At 41.3% G+C, this 23,434-nt stretch overlaps 1 protein-coding gene across 2 annotated transcripts in view; it reads left to right on the forward strand.

Annotated features, from left to right (window-relative positions):
- FAM13A (family with sequence similarity 13 member A) overlaps positions 1–23,434 on the forward strand; it is a 346,933-nt gene that overhangs the window by 285,670 nt on the left and 37,829 nt on the right. For both annotated transcript variants that reach the window (XM_032632953.1, XM_032632954.1), the window contains 3 exons: positions 1,611–1,800; positions 14,509–14,585; positions 14,964–15,006. In XM_032632953.1, coding sequence (XP_032488844.1) covers positions 1,611–1,800; positions 14,509–14,585; positions 14,964–15,006 — 310 coding nt within the window. The remainder of the gene's footprint in view (positions 1–1,610; positions 1,801–14,508; positions 14,586–14,963; positions 15,007–23,434) is intronic.

The raw sequence follows: 23,434 nt of genomic DNA on the forward strand, positions 1-23,434 counted from the left end.
TTATATAATTTTACTAAATCTACATATTTGTACATTAAAAGTTGTATAAAATAAGACTAAATTAAATATGGAGTATTAAAAATCACCAAAGATAGTATAACTGAAAATATTATGATAATATTTAATTCATAATGTTGCCTCCATGATAGCCTATCTAAGATAGGATATGAATTTAAATTGCAGAATAAATATTTAATGTTATCTTTCATTTGGGGATATGATTGAACTGATAGTAAAATATGGTCATCTATTTTTACTCTTTGGAGCTCATTTATTTCAAGATAACAGCTTTGGGTGTTTAGGGAAATACCTTTATATATTTTTCTTAAATTGAAGTATAGTTGATTTACAATGTTGTATTAATTTCTGCTGTACAGCAAAGTGACTCAGTTACACACATATATACATTCTTTTTTGTATTCTTTTCCATTATGGTTTATATCAAGATACTGAATATAGTTCCCAGTGCTATACAGTAGGACCTTGTTGTTTATCCATTCTATGTGTAGTAGTTTGCATCTACTAACCCCAAACTTCCAGTCCATCCCTCACCTCCCCCCCTCTCCCTTGGCAACCACAAGTCTGTTCTCTATGTCTGTGAGTCTGTTTCTGTTTTGGAGGTAGGTTCATTAGTGCCATACTTTAGATTCCACATATAAGTGATATCATATGGTATTTGTCTTTCTAACTTACTTCACTTAGTATGAAAACCTCTAGCTGCAGGGAGATACCTTTAAGGTCACACCGTGAGGGAGCGTATACGGTCTCATTCATTTGTACCTGCCCAAGCCATGGTGCTGGCACTGATGGTTTAATTTGTCCTGTGATGTAGTAAAGGATAAACATTTTGCTAAGTAATTTAATTTTGTGAAAACCTCTTAAAAGGGAATGTTAAAATACTTAAGGAAAACTATTTCAAGAGCATTAAATGAATTAAATTCTATAATTAAAATGTCTCAAACTAAGTCATGAGGAACTCTAGTCATAAGCTTACATCCAGAAACTTGTACTGGGAAGTAATGAATCCATATTTCAGTTAAAATGCTTTGTATTCCATAGTTTTTATTATACTATTTCTACCAAGATTATCTAATGCAGTCAGATTTAGGTATTACTGCATTTCTACTGTGCTAAAATGTCTTTCGCAGTTGGGAGAATCAGTGTTCCATTCTGGGGAAAAAGACATTTCCTTTTCAGATTTTTCTTCATACGTTATATTACTTTATAAGATTTATGTGTGTTTGTGTGTGTGTGTGTGTGTGTGTGTGTGTGTATTTATATAAAACCTATGAATTATGGGAAATGTCTTTGTAAGTTTGCACTGTTCTCTTGATTTGAATACAGATTACTTTTGGTACAAATACAAAAGCTGTTCATTGGTAGAAACGTAGCCCTCGCCAATTTGCCTCTGAGAATGACTTCTCTTCTAATGTGATAGATTTGGCACCAAGTGGTCCTAGGGGTAGCGCTCTGCTCAGATTTTGATCAAAAATGCAACCTGGAATTTCTAAGCACTCTTCTGACTTTCTGTGTGATGCAGTGGCAATGTCATTTAAATGTCCCTTTTACCTTTTAAAGTCAAATTAAGCTAAATCTTTTTTCAATTCAAGGGGACTTATCAACAAAGAAAATATTCCTTCTGGGTTCAACAACCTTGATGAATGTGTTTTGAATGCTCATCATGAAGTGGAAAAACTACATGAAGATACTTCTGGTTATACTGGAGAACGGGGCAAACCGAAACGTCAGAAATCCAGTTCCAGACTTTCTGAGCTCAGTGAACATCAAGACAGTCTTGTGGTAAGTGCGTACTTCCGTAAAATCTTTACTTGTGGCCAGTTAGGGAATATCACACCTCTTTTCCTTGCTTTGTAAAAAATATCAATGTGGAGTTTCTCAGAATTACAGAGCATGAGTTCTGAAAAAGACCTTAAGAGCTACTAAGTATACACATGTATTTCTTTCTGATAAATACAAAAATCAAGTCCAAGGTAGATTACATTTTGCCAAAGGAACAAGGGGCAACACATGCCTCGGTTTCCATGTTATTGAAATCGGTCTGAGTTTCCTCTCATTCTTTTGAGCATTTTTAAATTTAATTTTTGGAATAAAATTGTCAAAGGCAGTTTTCCTTCTATTCCCCCATTTTATTTGTTCCTGTCTATATGAATATGTAAAAAAAAAATGAATGAATGAACTTAAAGTGAGGTGAAAGCAGAATACATAGAGGACGAGGATCAACTGTCTTTGTGTTCAGAAGTCTCTTTGTGTTCAGAAATTTAATTTCAAAGCTGTACACTATAGTTTTCTTCCTCTACTACGCAGAAACAAAAAAATTAACCTCCTACACGGTTACCTCAGACCTGAACTCTGGATCGTTAATTTGATACAGAAGTTATCGCAGGTGGTTTTAGTCAATAACTAAATATTTATGCAGTTTAACTATAAATATATGTCATCCTTTCTTGTGTATGCTTCAGTTTCTCTGAAAAGTGAGAACAAAAGTCTGTCTTCTAATTCCCTGTAGTTTGAAGAAATGTAACCAAAATAAAAAAGAAAAACCTGAAGATGAATTTTATAATATAACATGAGCTAGCGTCCCTGATAAAAATAGGTAATAGGTAATATCCATTCTTACAATGTGTAAAGCCTCTGTTCTGCTTTATCTCTGAGCAGTTTTTACCTCCATGCTGGGTTTTCTGTAAATTTAGCAAAACTTATGGGCCACTCATTTTCCCGTTGTCAATTTCTGCATGTGCTCAGAGAAGATTCCCAATTTTTTTTTTTTTTTTTGCGGTACACGGGCCTCTCACTGTTGTGGCCTCACCCATTGCGAAGCACAGGCTCCGGACGCGCAGGCTCAGCGGCCGTGGCTCACACGCCCAGCCGCTCCGCGGCACGTGGGATCTTCCCGGACCGGGGCACGAACCCGTGTCCCCTGCGTCGGCAGGCGGACTCTCAACCACTGCGCCACCAGGGAAGCCCCAAGATTCCCAGTTTTATTCCCTAGATAAAATATGCATAAATACAAATCTGGGGAAAACATGTTTATTCCATTTTCTTCCAAATGTCTTGGAACCCTGTTTCTAGAAATAAATTGATCAGCTAGAATGGACAGAGACATCCACCTCAGACCCATGTCTGACACAGTTCTCCCACTACGGAATGTAAGCTTTGGAACCATTGCACATTAAATGGTTTTTAACACTAACTTAATTCTTATTTGGGGGAAAAGTAACATTTTTAGTAAACTAAATGTTACTAACTCCATTAGCTCTTTATTTGGCCCATGATTTGTTTATCTGCCGAAGAGAATTACATGACTAAAAGTCTGACACTTGGCTTCTCAGAGAAGAATGTACTTCTCTGAATCCCTTTTAAAATGAACTTAACTCATCAATATTTTTTTTCCCACCAGAAATAGTATCTTAATTAGCTAGGTGGTAATAGCTAATAAAAGTGGGAAAGTACATTTATTCCTTAGAATATGTGTGTGATTGCTAAAACTGTGGACATCGTGTTTGTTTAAAAACATTTGGAGCAGAGAGCCTAATTCCATTGTGGTCTTTTTTCTGTGAAAGCGTTTGTCTCCACCTTAGCCGCCAGTTTCTGCATTCCAGGATTATGCAGGTCACATGTTAACATAAGTGAGCCAAGTGGACCGTGTCTTTGTTGCAATGAATAATTTAAAACCCTGTCAACACAACTGAGACAGAAGCAAAACTTCCTCATCTGTGAAGTGGGGGTATTCTCAAAGATCTTTTCTGACTCATATTCCATTAATTTTAAATCTCATCTTCACAGGTCACCACAAAGCAAAGAGCTAAGGAACGTAACAATGACTAGTATTTAGACTAGTCCTGAAAGTGCAGCTGGGCATCTTAACTTGCCACTTACTTTTAACCTTCTATTTTTACTTTACCCCACTCTCCTCCAGAACCTTCTCCCACTTCAAGTTCTTTATACACTGACTGAACTTTTGTTTCTGTAGCCGGAAGAACATACATAATTATATGCCTTCTGTGTGCCAGGAAATAGTTCAGAATCTAGGGATACGGCTGCGAGACAAACAAGCAAAAATCGCTGCCCTCGCGGAGCCTACATTCCAGTAGGGGAAACAGACGAAATCAAGATAAAAAAAGTAAACCATAAAATATATTAGATGGTGATAACTATTAAGCAAGAAATAAAGCAAGAGATGAGGATAGGAATTGTGAGAGGGCAGGGGATACAATTTTAAGGAGAGTGGTCAGAGGAGACCTCCCAAGAATTTGACACTTGAGTGCAAAGACCTAGAGGAAGTAAGGAAACGAGCCATACTATCACAGCAGGTTGCAGAGACCCCGAGACAGTCACTCATCTGGAATGTTCAAGAAACCACAGAGGAGATACTGTTAGGGTTAGAAGAGAATGAGGAAAGTGAAAGAGGTAGTTGGAAGGGGGAGAGAACAGATTACGTAGGGCCTCCTAGGTTATTGTTAAGGACTCTGCCTTTACTCCAGGTGAGATGAGAATCCATGTGAGGGTTCCAGGTAGAGCAGTGATGGGACTTACTGAAATTTGGTTTGACTGCTGTGTTGGAAATAGGCAGTAAGCAGACAAGGGCAAGAAGCAGGAACACCCGTTAGGAAACTCTTGCAATCATCTAGGTTTGCGCTGATGATGGTGTGAACTGAGGTGATACCGGAGCTGGCAGGTATTGCCTTGCAGGCTGCACAGTGCAGTACTCTAGGGGGCGTTGTTCATATTGACTAACATGTGCATGGGTCCTCCTGCAGTAGTGTATTGCAGTAGTCAGGAGGTAATAGGTGGATTCTGGATAATATTCTTGAACATAGAATTGACAGGATTTCCTGACATTACGTAACTGTGGGGTGTGAAAGTAACAGAGGAGTCAAAGATGACTCCGAGGTTTTTGGCAACTAGAAGATTTGTGTGGCCAGTTTACCGAGATGGAGAAGACAGAAGTTTGGGTGATGATGTCATGGTTCAGTGTTGGACATGTTAAGATTGAGCTGCCCGTCAAATATCTAAGAGGAGATAGCAGGAAAGCAGCTGGATTTCTGCGAGTTTAGGGAGGGTATCCTGGCTGGAGATGCATCGTGGGAGCCAGCAGCAGATAGAGGCTATCTGAAGTCAGTGTACTGGATGAGATAACCGAGGGAGCGTGGATGGACAGAAAAGGGAGGTGGCCTCAGGGACCGTGAGCCCTGAGGCATACGATCGTGTAAAGGATGGGGAGATGACAAGGTCCCTGTAGAGGAGACTCAAGAAGGAGACCCCAGCAAAGTAGAAAAAAATGAAGTGTGTTTGGTGTCCTGGATGCCAAGTGAACCACGTATCTCGAGTTGGAAAGAAGGTCAGATGATTGGCCGAGTAGAAGACTGAGAGCTTAGCCACTGGGATTACCAAGGTGGAGATCACTCAGTAAGAGCAGTTTTGATGGAGAGATGGGAGCAAACCATCTTCCAGAGAAAATGAGAAGAGAGTGACTGAAGAGTTTGAGTGATAATATCACAGTGATCTCACCAGCCCACAGCACAGCCACAGTGACCTATAAAAGCATCTTGCAAATTTGGAATCTCTAAAGTGGGAACTGTCTGCGTACTTTCCCTTATCCTTTTTCCTCTCGGGGCTATCATGACCAGCCGAGACTAAGAGAGAGACTACAGATAATTCAGAGCCCAGAAATCAGTGAGTGGCATTCAGGGGCTCTGCCTTATCTCTAATTATTGCCGTGGTCCCAACCTTTTCCGCTCTCCTTGCACTGCTAGCTCACACCTGTGCTCTTCAGCCTTTCTCAGAAGGAAACCTTGCCCCCTGGTTTATTTTGAAGAGCTAAGAGAGCCAGCCTGTGTTTCAGCAGCTTCCCTCACTCATGCTTCAAACTTTCTCTAGATCTCCACCCATTTTATTTTCTCACCTGCTCAAATGATAAAGTGGTTTTTCTAAATTCTAAGGTTAACTTTAAGGTTAAGTATCCTTGGAAATTCTGTTTTCTACATCCATCTCCCCACCCCGTGTACGTGTACAAACACATACACAAACTCACTCCCTCACTCATACAGACACTTTTCATTGCTTCCTCTCCACTGGCTTATTTCTGTCAGCCTAGAAAATGTCTCTGTCTCTAAAAACATTCTTTCTAGGGCACAATTTAACAGTTTGAATCAAAAGCTATAACTCAGTCACACAGTGTATCTAATAATCCTACCTCTGCCACCCTGCTCTAGAGACATCATTGTAAATATGGAAAAGACTGTAAGTATTAATTTGCTCACCACGTGAGTATCTATAATCATGGAAAATTAGAAGCAATTTAAATGTTCAAAAGTAGGAGACCAGATAAGTAACATTTGCATGTCAATTCAATAAAATATTATGCGTCGAATAAAAATTATGGTTCTGAAGACTATGTAAGAAAGTGAAAACTGTTTAGCAAGATGTATTTTAAGTGCTTTGCGTATTTTATCAATTTTAATCCTCCAGTAATCCATAAGATAGTTATTGTTTTTAATACTCTTATTCTAAACATGAGGAGACTGAGGTACAGGAGATTAAACAGCTGCCCAAGGTCACACATAAGTGGTGGAGCTCGGATTCCACAATACTCTCCCTCAATATTAAAAGCAGGTTATAGGGCTTCCCTGGTGGTGCAGTGGTTGAGAATCTGCCTGCTAATGCAGGGGACAGGGGTTCGATCCCTGGTCTGGGAGGATCCCACATGCCGCGGGGCAACTAGGCCCGTGAGCCACAACTACTGAGCCTGCGCGTCTGGAGCCTGTGCTCCGCAACAATAGTGAGAGGCCCGCACACCACGATGAAGAGTGGCCCCCGCTTGCCACAACTAGAGAAAGCCCTCGCACAGAAACGAAGACCCAACACAGCAGAAAGAAATTAATTAATTAATAAAAACTCCTACCCCCAACATCTAAAGAAAAAAAAGGAATCCGCCTGCCAATGCAGGGGACACAGGTTTGAGCCCTGGTCCGGGAAGATGCCACATGCCGCGGAGCAACTAAGCCCATACGCCACAACTACTGAGCCTGCGCTCTAGAGCCCGCAAGCCACAACTAAGCCTGCGTTCCACAGCTGAAGCCCGCGCGCCTAGAGCCCGTGCTCCACAAGAGAAGCCACCACAATGAGAAGCCCGCGCACCGCAACGAAGAGTAGCCTCCGCTCACCGCAACTAGAGAAAGCCTGCGCGCAGCAACAAAGACCCAACGCAGCCAAAAATAAATAAATAGATTTTTTAAATAAAGTAGGTTATGAAGCAGTATATACAGTGCATGCATTTATGCATGAATATGTGTATATAAATACATATTTAAATGTTCATTCCTAGGAAAAAAGACAAATATACCTAAAACGATTGTATGATTGTATTATGGGAGTGGTGGTAGTATTAGAGGCAATCGTTACTCCCAAAGAATATTTTCCAAATATTCTTTGTGTGATTATACTAATTCTATAATAAGCCTTACATTTAATATATTAAAAAAAACCCATAGTCTAGCAACTCTCTTATTCATAAACAGCATCTCCTTAATGTCACGTATACCCTCTGAAATCATAGGCAGGGTTCAAGGAAGGAGCACAGGTCTTACACTCAGACCTGAATTTCAGTTGTAACTTTATCACCTAATAGCTATGGCAAGTGAGCGTGTTACTTAGCCTCAGTTACTTCATCTGTAGCATGGGAGTATTAATACCTCTTCCTAGTTTTGTGTGAGATTTGAATGCAATGAAATGTGCTGAAGAGCAGGAAAGACTGCCAGCAGTACATATTTAAGTTCGTTTCTACTCCCTCTGCTCTGATGGCCAACCTCTCCCCTTCATTTTGCCACCAAAAATGTTCAGCAATCTGCATTTCCAGCTCTTTCCACACTTGCTCGTCAACCCCTGTAATCTGAATTCTACCCCTCTAAAGACCTCTCTAAGAAACCACTTTCTCTGTGTCACTGGGTGCACATGTGGTTGGAACTGGTCTTTTAAGAACGCTGTGCTGTTGTCTGCTTGGTCCTTGACCTCCCGAAGTCCTTGTGGTGCTTGATACTCTCATTTTCTCAGAGCTCTTTCTTCCTTGGCCTCCAGGATGTTGACCTCTCTTTGTCCTCTTACCTCAATGACTGTATTCTTCTTCACTGTGTCCTTTACTGGCTGATCTTCCACAAAACATGCTGAGATGTAAATGTTATGCAGGTAATTGCCTTATATCTCTTTTCCATCAGCACTTCACGTGAGAGCTTCTCTAATTCCATGCTGTCCGATGTCACCTCTCTACAGATGACTTAGAAATCAACATCTAGGCGATGCTCTCTGCAGCTCACCTTAGATAGTCCTCCCAAGTCAACGTGTGAAGATCAGACTCACCTTCTTTTCCTCATTGGTCTCTTTTTACTCAGTACACTGATCTGATTTCATCAGATCATCATCTTCTTAGTCTTTTTTAATGCTGTACGCGGGCCTCTCGCTGTTGTGGCCTCTCCCGCTGCGGAGCACAGGCTCCGGACACGCAGGCTCAGCGGCCATGGCTCACGGGCCCAGCCGCTCCGCGGCATGTGGGATCCTCCCGGACCGGGGCACGAACCCGTGTCCCCTGCATCGGCAGGCGGACTCTCAACCACTGCGCCACCAGGGAAGCCCCCTCAGCTCATGTTTTTAATGCAGTATAACTCAGCAAGAACTCCTGTCCAAAACTACATGACAGTGATTCTCTGAGTGGTGTCAATATAATGTAAAAAACCCCACCATTTGAACCACTGATTTACAAGTTGTCATTCCTTCAATCATACAATTAGCTATATGACAAGCACTGTTTTAGGCACTAAAGACAAAATGGTGACCAAAACAGACACGCTGTCTGCCATCCTAAGTTTATATTCCCGAAGAATGAGGCAGATAAGAAACAAGTCAACGTATAGGCAGATGGCAGCACATGCTATGGAGAGAAGTGAAGCAGGATGAATAAGATGGGGAATGGACGGGAGGTTAAGAGTTGGCGTCGCATGGGTTGAGTCCTCAGATCAGGCCACACTGAGAATGTGCTTGTGCAGGAACCTGGACGAGGTGAGAAAGTGAGCCATCAGGATATCTGGGGAGAGACTATCCGGGTGGAGGGAGAACAGCCCTAGCCTTTAGAGGTTGCGCAAGAGGGCTACCATGGTTGGAGCAGAGTTGAGGGAGGAGCGTTGTAGGAGATGAGGTCAGAGGCATAGCAAGGGAGCTGATCCCTTAAGGCTTTGTAGCCATCTTTAGATCTCGAGCATTTACCTTGAGTGAGATGAGGAACCACTGGAAGACTAAAGAAAAAAAAAGTCATTTTCTGAAGTACCTTTTGAAAGGGTCCCTCTGGCAACTGTATGGCCCAAGCGTGCTGAGGGCTATTCAGATAGCACCCATCTTAAAAATAAAGATAATATTAACAGTGTAACAAACTACAGTTGGAGCAGTAACCAAAATACATCAGTCACAGTGGCAAGGACCGGTGTCTGTCCGGTTCCCCATCCACCATTGTACGCCAGTGCCCAGCATAGCTCAGCACTCACAAAAAATGAGTTTAAAAAAAGGGAGCGAATGAATGGTTGCCGTATAGCTTAGAGTAACTCGGGTAACAAAAAGACCCAAAATGCAATGCCTTGAACACTATAAAAGTTCTTTCTCCCGTGACAACCTAAAGCAGTTTGGGGCTCAGGAGAAGAGTTAGAACACTTGCTCCACGCGATGTTTCAGGGACCCAGGCCAACCGCCTCTCTGCCGTCTTCAGCAAGTAGCTTCCAGAGCATTCGTGGTTTTTATCTCCATTCCAGCTCCCAAGAGGAGAGAGTAAGTGAGTGTCAAGGCATGAACCCGGTGAGGCAGGTTATTAGCCAGGCCTGGAAAACATACATACCACTTCTCACAGCCTGTCGGAGAGAAGTCAGTCACGTGGCCCCATCTACCTGCCGGAGGGGCTGTGGATGCGCTGTCGCTGGGCGTGTGGCTCCCACACTGCTGTGCAGGAAAGGTGGAACGGACTTGTGGGGACAGCTAGCCAGCTCTTCCATAGGCGTCCTCTTACAGTACCAGAAATTCTTTTTGAATATGGATTAATTTATGAGTTTTAAGCATAATAAAACGTAAAACAGAAGGATACAAAAAGAAATTCAGATTTGCCATGAATCCTTTGTTAATGAGAATATATCACATACCTTCTCTTAGAGCTCAAGGTTAGAATAATGAACTTGTTTTGACTAGCAGTGTTCATGCAGCCTTCAGACTGAGCTGTTTGTATACTGAGCGAAGGCATTGTTTGAGTGTCCTCTCTAAAGGCTTTGTCAGCATTTTATAGTTTTAGAAGACAAATTTGTTTTTGCTCCAGGTGTTTTCAAGTGCTTCAGTGGTCAAACAAGTTTTGAGCCTAGCTGTCAATGCCAAAACAGAGATGGAGCCAGGGGAAAAAATTGAAAGTAAATTCCACAGTCTTAAAGCTAATTTTTTCAAAGCTTTTGCTCTTTATAGATTTGAGGTCATTTTTATAATTGAGGAGAGTGGTTCTTAAAATTCAGTTTCTTCGACACCCAAAAATTGTCCAAGTAAATTATATCATAGAAAATCTGTATGTTTTGAAAGTCACTGGTAGGCCTTCTATGAGGCAGAACTAGGCTTTATCTGTTTTTTTTTTTTTTTTTAATATTTATTTATTTAGGCTGCATCGGGTCTTAGTTGCGGCATGTGGGATCTAGTTCCCTGACCTGGGATCGAACCTGGGCCCCCTGCGTTGGGAGCGCAGAGTTTTACCCACTGGACCACCCCAGGGAAGTCCTATCTGTCTTTTTTTAATGCAATTCTAAAAGCAATTTTATCACATTCTACATAAAGACGTAATCTGTTCTTTGCTATTTCTTAAAATTACCTATTACCTTTAAAAGATCCTAACTTTAGAAGGCTAATTAAAATTAAGTTAATGTAATAAGGCATTATTTTTAATAAGAATTGTACTACTTCAACTTTAATAAATGAAAACATCGATGACCTACTCTTTTACCACACCTAGAGAAGTGTTTGGGACATAAATCAGTTTAAAACCTTCAAAAGGCATGGAGTCGGGCGTTTCTCATAAGACCAGCACTATTAACAACTACAGAGCGTTTGAAAGTCCAGTAGCATACTTCTCTTACAATGGAAGCTTTCTACATTTCAGCCAATATTTTGACCTGTACGTTCCATTTTCCCCTTCCCCCCATCTCAGTGAAGTGGGGAAATTGCTGATCTATTTCTTAACCTTCCCTCCCTAAACCCTTAGGCAAAAGATGCAAGTTAGAATCTATAAAATGCTTTGCAGCCATTTTTTGTTACCTGCTTTGCAGGTACTTTTGTTACTCTACTCCTGGGTCTTCACTACCTTTATTATTTTCCTTCCGAAAAAATTAGGGTAGGTTGCCAGTTGTAACACATTCTTCACAGATTCCTGTTTCCCAAGGGTATAGGGGCAACCCAACTACCTTAGCAAAGGAACACGGTGTACTTGCCTGCTGCTTTGGTGAAAGCAGACTGAATATTTACTAGTCTCAGTCATGTGGAGGACAACATGAAAACTGGAATTATTGTAAAGCTTTAGAGAGGAATACTGAACAGTACTGAAAGTCACCCTTTGTCAGTTACATGTATTAAAAACTCATGTCCTTGGAGAGTTATAAAACACACAGATCAAACATTTTTTAAAAAGTGGCGGGGGTGGGGGGCGAGGGAGTTGAAGTTACTGCTTGTTTTAACCCTGGAAATCAGCTAAAATTTCTCACATTTCACACCTGCTTTTCTCAGAGCTTTTTATTGTAAAACATAGCTATCTTTTTTCTATAATTCTCAAAACCTATATTGCTTAAATCTTGGTTCTTTCTCTTTTGGGAAGAAAATCAGTCTTCTAACATTTTTCTAACTGAAGTATCTTTAAATTTATATAATATTATGGTTTATTTTTTCTTCCTTCTTTCTGAATATCTCTTAGCCTCAACCTGAAGGTTTTGTTGGTTTTTTTTTTTTTCCTTTTTTGCGGTACACGGGCCTCTCATTGTTGTGGCCTCTCCCGTTGCGGAGCACAGGCTCTGGATGCGCGGGCTCAGCAGCCATGGCTCATGGGCCCAGCCGCTCCATGGCATGTGGGATCTTCCCGGACCGGGGCACGAACCCGTGTGCCCTGCATTGACAGGCGGACTCTCAACCACTGTGCCACCACGGAAGCTCTGAAGGTTTTTATTTCTGCTGAAATAGTCATTTGTATTTACTGTAATTATAAATGTATTTCATTGATAGTGTTTTAAAGTGATCTCAAGGTAGAGGGTTGTGCTTCCCCTAGGAATTCATGTTTCAGAGCATCAGGAAAACCTAATGCTATTGCACTAGATCTTACACTAAAGATTTTGATAATCTATTGAAGATTACCAATGAGAACAAAGATTCTTTGTCATAGATCCCTCTTTATGAGGAAGATCACATTCAGGTAATAAGAGCAACTACACTTTGGCTTCATGAGAGCCATTGTAGAGAGGCCTCTTCTAACTCAAACTTTAGAGGTATAAAAATGTAAGTATAATTGAATGTGGTTATAATTTTTTTTTTATTTCTCAGATCCATTCTAGAATTATCTAACTGTGTAAATCATCTAAACATGTAAATTGGTGTGCAGTAATGGCAGACACAGTCACTGTCTTACTAGTTCCTAGAACATCATCTTAACTGTGGGTAAATAGCAGCAAAATATTTCCTTGGAGATTTCACAGTTTTAGAAGTCATAATAACAACAACAGCTACTATTCATTAAAAGTACAAGGTATTATTTTAATTCTTTACGTGTATTATCTCATTTAATCCTATGACCACCCTATGTTAAGTATTGTTGCCATCCCCCTTTTCCAGATGAGGAAACTGAGAGTCAGGTAGGGTCTTACAGTTGGTAAATGGTGGAGCTAAGATCCCAACTGAAACATTCTGGCTCCAGAGCCACCATTATAGCTATTATGGGATGCTGTCTCCCTTTGTTTTTATTCTTGATGGAGCCTAGGGTTTTTGTTTTTTTTTTGTGGCTGCGTTGGGTCTTTGTTGCTATGTGCGGGCTTTCTCTAGTTGCGGCGAGCGGGGGCTACTCTCCATTGCGGTGCGCGGGCTTCTCATCGCGATGGATTCTCTTGTTGCGGAGCACGGGCTCTAGGCACGTGGGCTTCAGTAGCTGTGGCGCGCAGGCTCAGTAGTTGTGGCTCGCGGGCTCTAGAGCACAGGCTCAGTAGTTGTGGCACATGGGCTTAGTTGCTCCGCAGCACGTGGGATCTTCCTGGACCAGGGATCGAACCCTTGTCCCCTGCATTGGCAGGCGGATTCTTAACCACTGCACCACCAGGGAAGTCCCGAGCCTAGGGTTTTAAACTTTAAGAATTCCAGACAGGTTGGCCACACCACCATAAATGGAAAATATTTACCAAGCCAAAGATTAGTTATCCACTCTAATTATATGCTTATTTTGTGAAGATTTTTGTATATGTCAGTTTCATGGGATCATTGTGAACCTTAATCAGATATACTTTCCAACGGGCTTTTCATAAGGAGAGATTATAAACATGTAGATGAATACATGTTGCTTCACTATGTGTTCTTTATTTTGATAACACAGAATACATGGATTGTGCTTAATGGTCTTTTAATGCAGATCTGAATCTTTGACTTCAACGAAAGTCGGTTCCAGATCTCCAAGGCAGCTCTGTATTTGGGTCTCCCGAATGTAAACGAGCTCCTGTTTGCATATTTGTAATCTTCCTGCCTGGGGATGGCTTACTTTGTGCTCAGTCACCCGAGTTGTATTTAGAAACTGTTGGCCGTTTTTACAGAGGCAGTCAGAAAACCTTACAAATATACCTCCTGATAAGCATTAAGCCCTCTTGGTCAGCCTGAAATACACGCTATTTGAAGTAAGTTTCGTGTTTATATTTTTTGTCCATCTTGGCTAATATAAAGATTAACATTAAATATCACAGAAAGAAAGGTTCTGAAGTTAACTCCATGTCTTTTTATGGCTATTTTATAGCTTAGATACAAGCTACATATTACCCCAGATCATATTGTCAATATAGACTGAAAAGATGTTAAATAGACAATGAATGTTACTTTGGCTTCTGATCACATTGGAGGTCAGATTCCTCAAGTCTAGCTCTGATGCCACCCTGGTATTCTGAGAGTCTGGGTTTTGTTTATGTTTAGCTATAAAATGTGGATAATAACTAACAAGAACGTTATAGACCACAGTGACCATTTCTGTGCTGCTATCAGACATCTTTGTTAATGGAATGGTAAAGTTCAGCATATAATTTTATGCCAGCAGTGTCTAATAAACTGTCATAATTTTAAAGATAGGACTCTGATGACTAGAAGTAATACCTCCTTGTTATCCGATGTTTCTATTTTAAAGAAAGGAGGGTCTGTTGTTGCATTGCATACGTCTTACCATTCCTGCTAGGCAACAAATGGTTCGTTTTGTTACAGAATATGGAAAGTCTCAATCCCACACCATCTCATGAAAGGATTGGACCTGATGATGTTGAACTGACGTCCGATGGAAGGTAATTTTAGAGTTTTCTCCTTACATTGTTTATAAGAATGTGAAGAGCCTTTTTTTTTTTTCATTCAGTGCAATGTGCATTATAAGAACTAAAAAGAGTAGAATTAAAGGACTATATGTTTACCAACAGTATTTTATAGCGAGGAAAATGTTTAAATGGAAAAATCTACCATGGTGCTGTTAAAGGCAGATAACCATATTCCTGTTTTGTGTTGTTCCTAGTTTTGTTTCGTTCTGATTAATTTTTTGTTTTGTTTTTGAATTTCATAAGAATTTTATTTAGAGCTACTGAGCTTCTAAAATAAATGAAATCATAATTTCAGTGAATGAGAAGCATCGTTATAAAACAGAATGACATCTTATGATATTTTGTTTGTAGCAAAGAAAATGAAAAGGACTGCAGACAGACCCAGCATTCTGAGGTAAGTAGCTAACAAGTAAGGTTTTGACTGTGACAGGTCTGTCCCTACATCCTTGAGAGTTAGTGTGAAGTATTATTAGCTTATCAATAAGGGGTGATGACATTCAGTGACGGGATTGTGATTGCTGAGAAAGACAAATGCCAAGACATGAAGATTCCTTGAGAAATCAGAAGAACTCCACTCTTTTGCTTTTTAAATTCTTTCATTTTGCTTGTGAGGATAAACTTTAATAGCATGGAGATTTCTCCTTAGGTTTTCCATAAAATAAGACAAAACAAATACCAAAGCTACTAGTTTTATTTTCCGTGATTTCATGCAGTTTTTAAGTGATTAAAATAAATAGTGAATTTTAGTGGATGTGTCAAAGAGATGATCTTATTAATTTTCAAATTAACATAAAATCAGTTCAAGTTATGAAATCCAGTTCATTTTCTGAGTTTTGTGTCTTGTTTTAAGTAGACAACAGAGAAAAAATATCTAACTCCCTTCTGTGGTCCATATCTTAAAGTTTCGGTGACCTTCCTGGCTTCCCTGTTGTCCTCTGGGGGCATAGCCTTGCTGACCCAAGTGTTTGGTTTCCTTTGCTCCCGACGCTGGCTTCCATTCGGTGTTCTGAGCCTCATTTTTCATTCATGCATGTGTATGTAATCCAGTACTTCCAAATGCTTCCAGCTGCACCTTCAATCTTATCATCAGCTTTCTTTTTGGCAAGAGTTAAAGCGTTTCTCAACCTGTTCTTGGATTCTGACTCTTGATATATTAATTATACATAGAACTTCCCCTCTAACCCAGTGATTGTTCATCTTTTTTGTACACTAACCTAACCCACTGATGGATTTATTCAGTAATATATATTGAGTCCTACCCTGTGCAGGTAATGTGCTAGGAGCTGGGATTTAATAACAGCTGCAGTTCCTACCTCCATAAAGTTTTCCAGTCTAGCAAATTAAGAATTCAAAAGCTCTGGACCCCCTTCTTAGAAAAATGCCCACTCAAGTAGAATCTGGCATAAAATTGCTAGAAATGAATGACCACCTGCCACCCCGCCTCCGCAGTGTCCTGGACTCCTCGTATCTCCTCTGTGCAGTTTCTCACGTGCACTCCTTCGTTAACCCAGCCAGACGAAGGGAAGGGAGGCTGCTGCTTTTTGACTTTACAGATTCTGAGCCGCTGCTTTCATCTCTATTTCCAACTCCTTTAGGCTTCCTTCCTTGAGACCCAGGCAACAAGCAGACCTTCTTTCCTTGTCTCTAGTCACCTTTCTTCAGAGCCCAGCATCCCCACGATAGTGTTGTTTTAGTTTCCTTCTGTTTCCTCCTTTCTCTGCTCTCTTCCTCTGCTCACAGCAAGCACCTACTCATCATGCCACTGAACCTCGTTTTAAAGAAAATGGCTTTACCAGCCTCCTAGAGAGTTCTCCTCAGTTATTCCCTTTTATGCCTCGTATCCTTTAGGAGATAAAAGGAGCCTTTGTGGATGAACTACGTAACTAACTCATAAATTCCAAGTGGCACCCAAACAAAATGGGTGCTGAGCCCCGTTTACCTTGGTGTTTCTGTGGACAGCTCCCACAGCAGAGCATACGTCACGGGGAAGGGATCTCACGTCTTTCTCCCATGGGCCAGGATCTATTCTTACTTGTGTCGTGCATGTGCGTTTACCAATCAGCACCTAGCCCACTGTTGGCACTCCTGAAGCACTCGCTAGTAATAGTCATTGTAATCATGGTAATTTCAGCTAGGCGATAAAATTGGGTGGTGACTTAAAATCCAGACTAAGCTCTCTGTGTCATCTTTCTTTCACAACTGCACCAAAGGAGGGAAAAAAGACATCACTCCACAAGGTTAGGATTGTGTTTCTACTTGTGACGGCATGTGTCTCCTTCACTGAAAGAAATGTATTTTATTACTAATGAAGGACTGTGAAAAGATCTGTCTTCCATTATTAAACCTCTTTCCCTTGTCTACAGTCTGTCATAATTTCCTACTTTTTAATATACGGAGCACTTTCTAGAACTTATGCAACCCAAGTAGTTAATCTGGTTTTCTGAGAATATCGCACTGATTCCTAAATCTCAGGGATGGAAAGGAAGTCTAGAGGTTGGTTACCCCTAGGAGAATTCTGTTTGTTATTTTTTCCAGGTCTCCTATAGCATCGGATCGAGATGCTAACATTTACATGCCCACTGTGAATGGATATGATAATGTTTCCGATTTCATTTTCCATTAAGGCAGATTTTGTCCTCATTAATATTGCCCTTGAAGTTTTTCCTTATAAACGCCCAGATTCACATGCGGTAACGTTAGGCAGATGACGGCTATTGGAGAAAGGTGCTTGGTCTTTCTTCTTGCACTGGTATTTTCACCAGAACGAGGAACACTAACCTCCACCGTCACAGATGCTCCTCCGAGGGATACACAGGCAGGGAGGGGCTGGCTTAGAGTCTGCTGCTCAAAGGCACATGCCTGCACAGCTGTGACTTCATGTTTTAAATAATCATTTTGCAGCCCTAAGTGTGTTTTTGTTTGAAGGCATGTGTTGAAAAGTAAACACGGGCCTATACTTCGTTGCCTGTCTTTTTACTTTCTTTTAATTATACAACGTATCTTATCCAAAAACAGAGTCTGCTCAGATCTCGACTGGTCACTGAGAGTCATCCATTTCTATGTCATCTGAATTTCTTAATGTGGTTTGCATTAAAATTCGTCTGGTGACACACTGGCGATGGGGAAAAATGTTAGAGTCCCTTCAAAATGTCAAAAATTTAAGTATGATTTCTTCAGCTACGTTTTGGAAAGGCTGACATTTTAAGAAAATACCGTTTGGGCTGGATGAAATAGGATAACATGTGCAAGAGCTGTGGAGTTCAAAGGCTTTGTTCTGTTTGTTTTTAAACTCATTTGACAACTGGAAGTATCCAGGAGAGAGGTTGTCCTTAAAACTAGCAATTTCTAGATTCTGAAAGACAGCACTGAAAAATTTTCAAAGTTCAGTTTACAACGGAGTGTATACTTTATGCTTCAGTTTGATTCCGTTCAATAAGTTATTTTCTGTTGTGGAAATATTTTAGGCTTCCGTATAAAATCCAGACTAGTAAAATTACAACCTTATTCTTAATCTTTTTGTGAAGAAAGCAAAACATGTAAAAATTATTAAGTACATGGATGGGTATTACATTACCTGGAAGAGGTCCTTGTAGTCAGAAGTTTACGGTTGATGAAGTGTTAAATTCTTTCAAGATATTTTTACATTCTTTATGCTTTCTAAGCCTACCGTTTTAAAAGAGCTTAGAAGCATACCTTTGATAACAAATAGGACATTCATAATAAACAAAAGACTATTTCCCTTTTTCTTATCCTGCTTCCAAAAAAAAAAAAAAAGTGGGGAGAGAAGATAAGACTTTCTAATCAAGTGTAAGAATTAATATTAATTGTCACAAGAGGTTAAGTGCAGGCTTCTATTTGCCGTGAGAAGGTTTGAGATAACTTCTGAAATATCCCTATCTACAAGTGTTTATGAAATGGATGACTCAGTTATTTCAGCTTCACCGTATATCATGGGAGCTCTAGGATTTGTTACTGGCTTTAATATCAGAACCAGAAAAAATGTAAAAGCTCTATTTGTGTAGATTCCTTTCCAATTCCATCCAGTCTTGAAAGGCTACAGAAGCTTCACGATTCAGATGAATTTGGGGAATTTGTTATGTTCATTTTCCTTTATTGTCAAGCCAAGCAGTAAATGTTTATACTTCCATGTGGCCCTTCTGTTAACTCTGTGTGGTTCCTTCCTGTGCACACTGCCTTGTGCAGGGCACTGATACTGTCCTGTCCTGCTCTGGTGAGCTAGGAGTCACTGCTGCTTACCCAGATCCTGTGTAGGGAGGGAGAAGGGGTAGAACAAAAATTCACCTGCGATTTGATGCCAGGGCAAGAGCAGGATCAATAAAGTCAGGAGAGAAAAAGCCGGGCCCAGCCAGACAGGGACAAGTCCTAACCGGGATCAGGTGGATGGACTAATAGTTAATGGTTCCTTTACCTGAATGTGAAATGTCACGTGCGGCCCCAGGCAAAATGAGCTCTCTCTTATTTGCTCCCTAGCACCCTGTGTTTTTCTTTTATAACATGCGTGTGACTTGGCACTTAGGTGATCAGTGAATCCCTTCCACAGCAAATGCCCTATCTTGTTAATCCCTTTAATTCCAGTACCTAGCACATAGTACATGTTCAATAAACACTTGCCCAATGAATGAATGGGAAGGGGAGGTAGCGTATAAATGGAATTAGCATTTCTTCTACAGTTATTATGGGCTGGCTGTTTTTATGCTACATGTTTTTCACTTAATCTCCACAGCTTTATGGCGTTTTGTTCCTGTAGGAGAGAAAAAGAATCTCAAGTACAAAGTTTACTCATTGAAGATCTTGCAACTGGTCACCTGTATTTGAACTCCAGTCTCTTACTCTAAAACCCATATCTCACATACCCTATTGTCTCTCCAAAGAGCCAGTCCCTCAGTTTATTTCATGACATGAATACTTAGCATGTTTTCGTATGGTACCACATTTTGGACAAGGGTTTAGCGTGTGACATTCACAGCACAAGGATCTCTGAGTTGATAAGTGTGAAATGAATGTATTTACCCTGATTTAACTGAAGATACAATCTGTGTAAACAACAAAAGTTGAAACCAAAAATATTTTGGTATTTAAGAATGTCCTTGACATTTTAACAGTAATTATCTAGTAGGAGAAACAGACAAACAAGTAGACAGGCACGATACTCTACAATAAGCACTGTTAGAGAGTGGGAAACAACCTGGTGAGGTGCCTCACCCAGACGAGGCTGGCAGACTTTTGAAGGAAGGGTAGGTTTTTGCTAGTGTATTGCTATAGAGCCTATGTAGCCCCCGAGCAGCACAGCAGCGCAGGGCCGCGTGTGTGGATGTGCTGGTGAGTGAGCCCTGCCGAGTGTGTCCGTGGCTGTGCGAGCTCCTGTGGGTTCACGTAGGATGCATCCCTCCCTTGCTGTGCAGGTCAGCCAGGGGGTCCAGAAGCTCATGTAAGTTAATACAGGTCTGCAGTGTGAATGATATCCCGTTGCAGATGGCACAGTGCACGTCCTAAGCACGCATAAATGATGGCCCTGACTGGCTTCTGCCTGACTGCAGATACAGTGACCTCTTTGCTGTTCCTCAACGTGTACAAGATGACCGTGCCTCAGGGCCTTTGCACTTGCTTTCCTTCTTCCTGGAATGCTCTTCCCACAGAAGAGCATCTCCTTCGAGTCTCTGCTCACACGTCACCTTATTGGAAAGACTGCCCCCGGCCACCCAAGAAAATAGCAGGCCGTGGGCCGTACCTCCATCATCCTCCATGTTTTCTCCATGTCCATAGCACTACCTGACTTTTTATTTTCTTTATTAACTATCCCCTTCTTTAAGATTTATTAGGACAGAGACTTTACTTGGGCCACTGAAATTTCTCCAACATCTAAAAAACTGTCAAGTCCATGGAAGGCCCTCAAAAATTATTTCTTAGATGAATGAGTAAATAAATTCTCTTTGTATCTCTAGCACCTGACATATCATAGACAGCCCTGTTATATGTATATAATATGTGATATATATTCTTATAATTGAATAAACTAGAACAATTTTGACCTGATTCTCTTTGTCAGAATAATAGAGTCCTATCAAGGTTGTCTATCCCAACATCCTACCCAGGGTGGTAATTGCTCCCTCTCCTGCATTTCTAACGCCCAGACTTTACTTGAACACCGTGAAGGGCAGCTCACCAGTTCACAAGGGGACTGCTGTGGCCTCACACCAAAATCGAGTTTCCAGAGCCCCACTGAGTATAGTGGAGCCTGTTCCGCTAAACGCCAGCCCCCTTGCTGTGGAGAGCTTGCATGTCTCACACACAGCCCAGCACAGAGTGGGTGCACCAACCCACTGTTGTTGAAGGAGTGAGTAAACCCATACATTCTGGAGGAAAAAAATGAAGGAAGAATTTTCTAATTTTAATTTTCTTACTTTGCGGTTGGTGCTAATTTGGATGTGGCAATCATAAAAAGTACACGTTTTCAATTAGCTTGTGTGTTTGTGGAACTGGGGGATTTTATACGTGTCATGTCAAGCACTGCAGGACTCTTGAGTGCCCTGAGGGGACACAGGTACCAGGGGGAGCAGAGCCAGTGACTGGTGTAGCAGGGGGTGCCGGCTGCCTGTGAGCCCGGCTTGAGGCCTGTGGGTCTTCCCAGCAGCGTGCATTCCCGTGCCTGAGGCATCAGCCTGGAAAATGCACGTTTCTCCAGGATGAGTCAGTTTTTTAAATCCTTCAGTGACTTTCCATTATCTACCACGGGATAAAATCCAAACTTAGCCCAGTATGCAGGGCCTCTGGCAGCCCAGCCGCTCATCCGACCCCCTCGTCACGTGTGCTAAGGACAGGCACCCAAGCCTCTCGTCTCCTGTGGTCACTGTCCCCCACTCCTGCCCGCCTCTCTGTATGAAGTGCCCTCTGGCCCACACAGCCCCCAAACGCTGTTGTTGATCCATGATGGGAACACAAGCGGCTCTCTTCTCTAACCATTTTTCATAACGCGTCTAAGACTCTGCCCCGCCCTGTCGTAGCATGTTGCACCTTGAATTGCAGTTTATATACCTCATCTCCCACTCCTCTCTTGAGCATTTTGAGATGTAGCAATATTTTACTCATCTTCCTGTGGTGCCTAATAATAATAAAAAGAGGGATCGCTTCCATGTGTGTGGCTCTGCTCCAGGCACCGTGCTAGAGGCCTTTCATACCTTCTCTCAGATCTTCAAAGGAACCTTGCCAGGTTAGTGTTTTCAATGCCGTTTTATAGATTAGGAAATGGAGGCTCAGAGGAGTGAAATGGCTCAGCTAGGGCACCGAGCTACTAAACGTCAGTCACACTTCAATCCCAGGTCTGCCCGGAGGGAAAATTCACGTCCGCTCCTCTGCTGGTCAGTGGCTTCAAAGATGGTCCTCGTGAAGAAAGTGCTATACTTACAACGTGGAATCATATATCTTACATTCTTCCGTTTTATATGTCTCTAAGTGTAACAGTTATTAGAAATCTTTATTGACAAAATGTTTATTTGCTGTATGAGGTTCTAACACGCACACACGCACACACGCACCACACACACACACACACACACACACACACACACACGATAGGTGACTAACTGATGCTGTAACTTTTAAAAAGCTGAGCACCAGATTGGGTCATTCAACTCTGTCTACTTAGGATTCAGCTCAGGGAACAAATGATTTTTGTGACATAGATGCATAATCTGTGTGTTTTTTCCCCTACAATAGACAAGCAGAATGTTTAAAGTGTCTTAAAGCCCCAGATTAACTTAACATTTGCATCTTTCAGTAGCTTATCATGAACTGATTGGTGATATTTCATTTTATCCCAAATGTAAAGAGAATGCTTCATTTCATGGAAATATAGTAGTAAAAGCCCCACCTATTCCCCTGGTGATATCAAAGTAGGGTGAATAGCTATTAAAAGGAGGTGGAAGTCTTAGTACTGCTTTATTTTAAGCATAAGAATATTTCTCATACATTAACAGAATCATTTATGATTTCCAGATGTTTGTTTTTTTTATTTAATGATGGTATATTTGCTAAAATAAATTTCCGGTTATTCTCAAAGAAAATCTTTTGTACAGATCTGTGCTACTTGAGAATTGTGTTTTGAGGCAACACTTTTATTTATAATTTTATGAGAGAGGAGAGTATGGCAGTGGTTGGGTTTTACCCGATGCCAAAGGACAAGGTAAAAAAGACTAAATTTCAATGCAGTTTTTTAAACATAAAATCACTTAGTTAAAATAACAGCCTTTGGGGGAGAGTTTTCCCATCCCCCAGACATCCTAGCCTGGTGTGCGTGCCACCAATAAACAAAACCAAGAAAACAAGCCACAGTTGCATATTTGTAAGGTATAAATTACGCATCTCTGACTTGCCAGCTCTTGCCTTTTCACTTAAAAAAAAAAAAAAAGTCGTGCTCCCTGTGTAATTTTGGCTCATTCCCAGAGCGCGTATTCCTTACGCTTAGCTGCTAGCTGCGACACCAGACCCCCTTGCTGTCTGAATTTGCGCAACAGTGCATACCCAGAGCTCCTCCATAAATAGTCTGTTCTCCCCACACTCGAGGCGAAAACAACCACAGGAAATCTGGGAATGTGCAGCTAGCCCCGCTTAATGGATCTAAGCCTGCAGGGCCAGCAGGAGAGCACACGTGTACACAGCCTCCGCTCCTGGCCCTGCAGCACCGTTTACCTAAGGGGCAAGGAAGTCTGCGTGCAGGAGGCACCATGTTGCTGCTGCAGCCTTGGCAACGGCGCTAGCTGAGTTTTGGGTTTTCGTTTACAGTCTGGAGAGCCATCCTCCCTTAA

Source organism: Phocoena sinus, chromosome 5 (assembly GCF_008692025.1).
Source record: "Phocoena sinus isolate mPhoSin1 chromosome 5, mPhoSin1.pri, whole genome shotgun sequence".
Classification (NCBI taxonomy): domain Eukaryota; kingdom Metazoa; phylum Chordata; class Mammalia; order Artiodactyla; family Phocoenidae; genus Phocoena; species Phocoena sinus.